This window comes from Heptranchias perlo, unplaced genomic scaffold (genome assembly GCF_035084215.1).
Source record: "Heptranchias perlo isolate sHepPer1 unplaced genomic scaffold, sHepPer1.hap1 HAP1_SCAFFOLD_716, whole genome shotgun sequence".
NCBI classification, from domain to species: domain Eukaryota; kingdom Metazoa; phylum Chordata; class Chondrichthyes; order Hexanchiformes; family Hexanchidae; genus Heptranchias; species Heptranchias perlo.
The window spans coordinates 87,734-94,518 of record NW_027139746.1 but is presented as its reverse complement, the minus strand read 5'-3'; the positions used below and the strand labels follow the sequence as shown (position 1 = coordinate 94,518).

At 54.0% G+C, this 6,785-nt stretch overlaps 1 protein-coding gene across 1 annotated transcript in view; it reads right to left on the bottom strand.

The window, feature by feature from the left end:
• Positions 1 to 4,482: 4,482 nt before the first annotated feature.
• Positions 4,483 to 6,785, bottom strand: part of il7r (interleukin 7 receptor) — a 48,822-nt gene continuing 46,519 nt past the window's right edge. Inside the window, 1 exon segment of the mRNA XM_067981393.1 lies at positions 4,483 to 5,262. Within this exon segment, the coding sequence (XP_067837494.1) occupies positions 4,699 to 5,262 (564 nt within the window). The 3' untranslated portion in view covers positions 4,483 to 4,698.

Below are 6,785 nucleotides of genomic sequence, written 5' to 3'. Positions count from 1 at the left end.
AGCCTACACCCCTTCAGGTCCTGAAAATTCAAATAGACTCCTGGTCTATCAGAGTGTGACAGGGTCTGAATGGACTCCTGGTCTATCAGAGTGTGACAGAGTCTGAATGGACTCCTGGTCTATCAGAGTGTGACGGGGTCTGAATGGACTCCTGGTCTATCAGAGTGTGACGGGGTCTGAATGGACTCCTGGTCTGTCAGAGTGTGACGGGGTCTGAATGGACTCCTGGTCTATCAGAGTGTGACGGGGTCTGAATGGACTCCTGGTCTATCAGAGTGTGACGGAGTCTGAATGGACTCCTGGTCTATCAGAGTGTGGGCGAGTCTGAATGGACTCCTGGTCTATCAGAGTGTGATGGGGTCTGAATGGACTCCTGGTCTATCAGAGTATGGGTGAGTCTGAATGGACTCCTGGTCTATCAGAGTGTGACGGAGTCTGAATGGACTCCTGGTCTATCAGAGTGTGACGGGGTCTGAATGGACTCCTGGTCTATCAGAGTGTGACGGAGTCTGAATGGACTCCTGGTCTATCAGAGTGTGACGGGGTCTGAATGGACTCCTGGTCTATCAGAGTGTGGGCGAGTCTGAATGGACTCCTGGTCTATCAGAGTGTGACGGAGTCTGAATGGACTCCTGGTCTATCAGAGTGTGACGGAGTCTGAATGGACTCCAGGTCTATCACAGTGTGACGGAGTCTGAATGGACTCCTGGTCTATCAGAGTGTGACGGAGTCTGAATGGACTCCAGGTCTATCAGAGTGTGACGGAGTCTGAATGGACTCCTGGTCTATCAGAGTGTGACGGAGTCTGAATGGACTCCTGGTCTATCAGAGTGTGACGGGGTCTGAATGGACTCCAGGTCTATCAGAGTGTGACGGAGTCTGAATGGACTCCAGGTCTATCAGAGTGTGACGGGGTCTGAATGGACTCCTGGTCTATCAGAGTGTGACGGAGTCTGAATGGACTCCTGGTCTATCAGAGTGTGACGGAGTCTGAATGGACTCCTGGTCTATCAGAGTGTGACGGAGTCTGAATGGACTCCAGGTCTATCAGAGTGTGACGGGGTCTGAATGGACTCCAGGTCTATCAGAGTGTGACGGGGTCTGAATGGACTCCTGGTCTATCAGAGTGTGACGGAGTCTGAATGGACTCCTGGTCTATCAGAGTGTGACGGAGTCTGAATGGACTCCTGGTCTATCAGAGTGTGACGGGGTCTGAATGGACTCCTGGTCTATCAGAGTGTGGGCGAGTCTGAATGGACTCCTGGTCTATCAGAGTGTGACGGAGTCTGAATGGACTCCTGGTCTATCAGAGTGTGACGGAGTCTGAATGGACTCCAGGTCTATCACAGTGTGACGGAGTCTGAATGGACTCCTGGTCTATCAGAGTGTGACGGAGTCTGAATGGACTCCAGGTCTATCAGAGTGTGACGGAGTCTGAATGGACTCCTGGTCTATCAGAGTGTGACGGAGTCTGAATGGACTCCTGGTCTATCAGAGTGTGACGGGGTCTGAATGGACTCCAGGTCTATCAGAGTGTGACGGAGTCTGAATGGACTCCAGGTCTATCAGAGTGTGACGGGGTCTGAATGGACTCCTGGTCTATCAGAGTGTGACGGAGTCTGAATGGACTCCTGGTCTATCAGAGTGTGACGGAGTCTGAATGGACTCCTGGTCTATCAGAGTGTGACGGAGTCTGAATGGACTCCAGGTCTATCAGAGTGTGACGGGGTCTGAATGGACTCCAGGTCTATCAGAGTGTGACGGGGTCTGAATGGACTCCTGGTCTATCAGAGTGTGACGGAGTCTGAATGGACTCCTGGTCTATCAGAGTGTGACGGAGTCTGAATGGACTCCTGGTCTATCAGAGTGTGACGGGGTCTGAATGGACTCCTGGTCTGAGAGTCTGATGGTGCATGCACTCTGGGTTAGGGCAGTTGTCAGTCTCACAATGCCCCCTCGGTCCCAGCGTATATCTGAGAATACTGACTGTCCAACCAGAGTGACGGGACCCTCCTGGCGGAGTAGCAGCAGGGGGGACCTTTTGTCCCTTTCCAGTTGTTACCTTTTCCTCAGAGTTTGATCTCTCGCTGACTGCATGCTGACATTTGGCCGAATTCCCCTTCCCTGTCCTGTCTCATTCCCCCTGCCAGTGTTCCCGCACCAGGTCAGTGCGATTGGAAGCAGCATTTAAAGAAATCTTCACCTTTTTGTTTTTCCTGAATTGTTCCGCCCATAAGATGAGAAATTGACTGAACCGAATGACCAGAGACGGGTGGACAGTCTGAGGTAATGTTAATGGATACCCAGCAATCCGCTAACATTCAAGAGTTCGACTAACTCTCACCGGGAGTCCGCCTCATTGGGAGCCGGAGTCTTACTGGGAGTCCCACTCACTGGGAGTCTCACTCACTGGGAGTCTCACTCACTGGGAGTCTCACTCACTGAGAGTCCCACTCACTGAGAGTCCCACTCACTGGGAGTCCCACTCACTGAGAGTCCCACTCACTGAGAGTCCCACTCACTGAGAGTCCCACTCACTGAGAGTCCCACTCACTGAGAGTCCCACTCACTGAGAGTCTCACTCACTGGGAGTCTCACTCACTGGGAGTCCCACTCACTGAGAGTCTCACTCACTGGGAGTCTCACTCACTGGGAGTCTCACTCACTGGGAGTCCCACTCACTGGGAGTCCCACTCACTGGGAGTCCCACTCACTGAGAGTCTCACTCACTGGGAGTCTCACTCACTGAGAGCTGGATTCTCACTCACTGGGAGTTCCACTCACTGGGAGTCTCACTCACTGAGAGTCCCACTCACTGGGAGTCCCACTCACTGGGAGTCCCACTCACTGAGAGTCCCACTCACTGAGAGTCTCACTCACTGGGAGTCTCACTCACTGGGAGTCCCACTCACTGAGAGTCTCACTCACTGGGAGTCTCACTCACTGGGAGTCTCACTCACTGGGAGTCCCACTCACTGGGAGTCCCACTCACTGGGAGTCCCACTCACTGAGAGTCTCACTCACTGGGAGTCTCACTCACTGAGAGCTGGATTCTCACTCACTGGGAGTCCGACTCACTGAGAGTCTCACTCACTGGGAGTCCCACTCACTGGGAGTCCGACTCACTGAGAGTCTCACTCACTGGGAGTCCCACTCACTGAGAGTCTCACTCACTGGGAGTCTCACTCACTGGGAGTCTCACTCACTGAGAGCTGGATTCTCACTCACTGGGAGTCCGACTCACTGAGAGTCTCACTCACTGGGAGTCCCACTCACTGGGAGTCTCACTCACTGAGAGTCCCACTCACTGAGAGTCCCACTCACTGGGAGTCTCACTCACTCACTGGGAGTCCCACTCACTGAGAGTCCCGCTCACTGAGAGTCTCACTCACTGGGAGTCCCACTCACTGAGAGTCTCACTCACTGGGAGTCCCACTCACTGAGAGTCTCACTTCTATAAAAGTGCACCAGTTGAGAATGGGAATAAATAATGATTGGAATTTCAAATGGGGAGGAATCATTTTCAGCGACAACCTGTATGAAAAGGACAGTAACCAGTTCAATGGGCGATTGACACTGGCCACGTCTGGTAATTCTATACCAAGAACAATGATGGTGCCTGCCCTGCTGTAGGAGAGAGCCCGGGACCGTCTGTAAGATCCTTTAACATGGGAGTGGGGAGCATCGTACAGGAAGTGGAGCTGATATTGGACTCCCAATTGTGTGATACACAGGGGGGAGGATCAGTGCTTTGTGAGTCTGCAAGACCCAGGATTGCCGACATTCGAATCAGCCGCATAAAGCAGGGCTCCCGATGGGCGATGGGTGCAGGCGGTCAGAGCTCACTGAGGTACAGGGACGATCGGAAAATAAGAAGGAACTTCCATTTCTATCGCGCCTTTCACCACCTCAGGATGTCCCACAGCGCTTTACAACCAATGAAGTACTTTTGAAGCACTGTTGTAATGTAGGAAACGCGGCAGCCAATTTGCGCACAGCAAGATCCCACAAACAGCAATGTGATAATGACCAGATAATCTGTTTGTTAGTGATGTTGGTTGAGGGATAAATATTGGCCAGGACACCGGGGAGAACTCCCCTGCTCTTCTTCAAATAGTGGCCGTGGAATCTTATAGGTCCACGTGAGAGGAGCAGACGGGGGCCTAAATTTAACATCTCATCCGAAAGACGGCCCCTCCGAAAGTGCAGCGCTCCCTCAGTACTGACCCTCCGACAGTGCAGCACTCCCTCAGTACTGACCCTCCGACAGTGCGGCGCTCCCTCTGTACTGACCCTCCGACAGTGCAGCGCTCCCTCAGTACTGACCCTCCGACAGTGCTGCGCTCCCTCAGTACTGACCCTCCGACAGTGCAGCACTCCCTCAGTACTGACCCTCCGACAGTGCAGCACTCCCTCAGTACTGACCCTCCGACAGTGCAGCGCTCCCTCAGTACTGACCCTCCGACAGTGCAGCACTCCCTCAGTACTGACCCTCCGACAGTGCGGCGCTCCCTCTGTACTGACCCTCCGACAGTGCAGCGCTCCCTCAGTACTGACCCTCCGACAGTGCAGCACTCCCTCAGTACTGACCCTCCGACAGTGCAGCACTCCCTCAGTACTGACCCTCCGACAGTGCAGCGCTCCCTCAGTACTGCACTGGGAGTGTCAGTCTGTGGGCTCTGGGCTGGACCGTCCCTGTCACTGTATCTTATACAGGTTCGACATGGTGATGTAAGATTCATCAGGAGGGGCGGTGGGAGAGCTGGAGAGGGTTGAGTCCAGCCTCCCCACTCCGATCCCTGTGGCTCCAGCTCCTCCCAATCCCTGATCCACATTGCTCTCCTGCACACAACCGTCTCCACCATCTGGGGGGGCCCGAGTCAGGGGTCCCGGTGAGTGACAGGGAGCCTCCACACTGCCATGGAGCTGACCCCCAGGGGATAGGCAGAGCAGAGGGGCGGAGGGCTCTGCTGACACACCCTCAGGGTCCCCACCCTCAGGGGCCCCACCTTTGGCGTCCCCACCTTCAGGGGTCTCAGCGCAGCGCCGGTGTCTGCTCCCGGTGCTCCCAGCTCCCTTCTCCCGAATCGGGTCAGCCTGTATCAGCAGCTCCCTCTCGGTGGCGATGATGCTACCCTCGGTCAGGTTGCTGGAGGGAGATGGGTGAGAGCCGCGCAGCTGGGCTCCTTTAAACTGAATTGTATCCACTCTGCTCTCCGTCACATCCAGGAAGCTGTCCGGGTTAAAGCTCACTTCAACCGCCTGCAACACAGAGCACAGCACTCAGCACTTAAAGGGACCGGAACACCTCACCCAGCACTTAAAGGGACCGGGACACCGCACCCAGCACTTAAAGGGACCGGGACACCCTGCTCATCAATTAAAGGGACCGGGACACCGCACCCAGCACTTAAAGGGACCGGGACACCCTGCTCATCAATTAAAGGGACTGGGACACCGCACCCAGCACTTAAAGGGACCGGGACATCGCACCCAGCATTTAAAGGGACCGGGACACCCTGCTCATCAATTAAAGGGACCGGGACACCGCACCCAGCATTTAAAGGGACCGGGACACCGCACCCAGCACTTAAAGGGACCGGGACACCCTGCTCATCAATTAAAGGGACCGGGACACCGCACCCAGCACTGAAAGGGACCGGGACATCGCACCCAGCATTTAAAGGGACCGGGACACCCTGCTCATCAATTAAAGGGACCGGGACACCGCACCCAGCATTTAAAGGGACCGGGACATCGCACCCAGCACTTAAAGGGACCGGGACACCCTGCTCATCAATTAAAGGGACCGGGACACCGCACCCAGCACTTAAAGGGACCGGGACACCCTGCTCATCAATTAAAGGAACCAAAACAATGCACAGTGGTAGCAAAGTGGTTATGTTACTAGACTAGTAATTCAGAGACCTGAACTAATAATCCAGAGTCATGAGTTCAAATCCCGCCACGGCAGGTTGGGGAATTTAAATTCAATTAATTTTTAAAAATCTGTAATAAAAAAATACTAGTATCAGTAATGATGGCCATGAAACTACCGGATTATCGTAAAAACCCATCTGGTTCACTAATGCCCTTTCGGGAAGGAAACCTGCCGTCCTTACCCGGTCTGGCTGATATGTGACTGCAGACCCACAGCAATGTGGTTGATTCTTAATCACCCTCTGAAATGGCCCAGCAAGACACTCAGTTGTAAAATCTCACTACGAAAAGTCACAATAAGAATAAAACCAGACGGACCACCCGGCATCGGACCATGAGGCACCGGACACGACAAAGGCAAACCAAGCCCAGTCGACCCTGCAAAGTCCTCCTCACCAACATCTGGGGACTTGTGCCAAAATTGGGAGAGCTGTCCCACAGACTAGTCAAGCAACAGCCTGACATAGCTATACTCACAGAATCATACCTTTCAGCCAACGTCCCAGACTCTTCCATCACCATTCCTGGTTATGTCCTGTCCCACCGGCAGGACAGACCCACCAGAGGTGGCGGTACAGTGATATACAGTCAGGAGGGAGTGGCCCTGGGAGTCCTCAACATTGACTCTGGACCCCATGAAATCTCATGGCATCAGGTCAAACATGGGCAAGGAAACCTCCTGCTGATTCCCACCTACCGTCCTCCCTCAGCTGATGAATCAGTCCTCCTCCATGTTGAACACCACTTGGAGGAAGCACTGAGGGTAGCAAGGACACAGAATGTACTCTGGGTGGGGGACTTCAATGTCCATCACCAAGAATGGCTCGGTAGCACCACGGCTGACC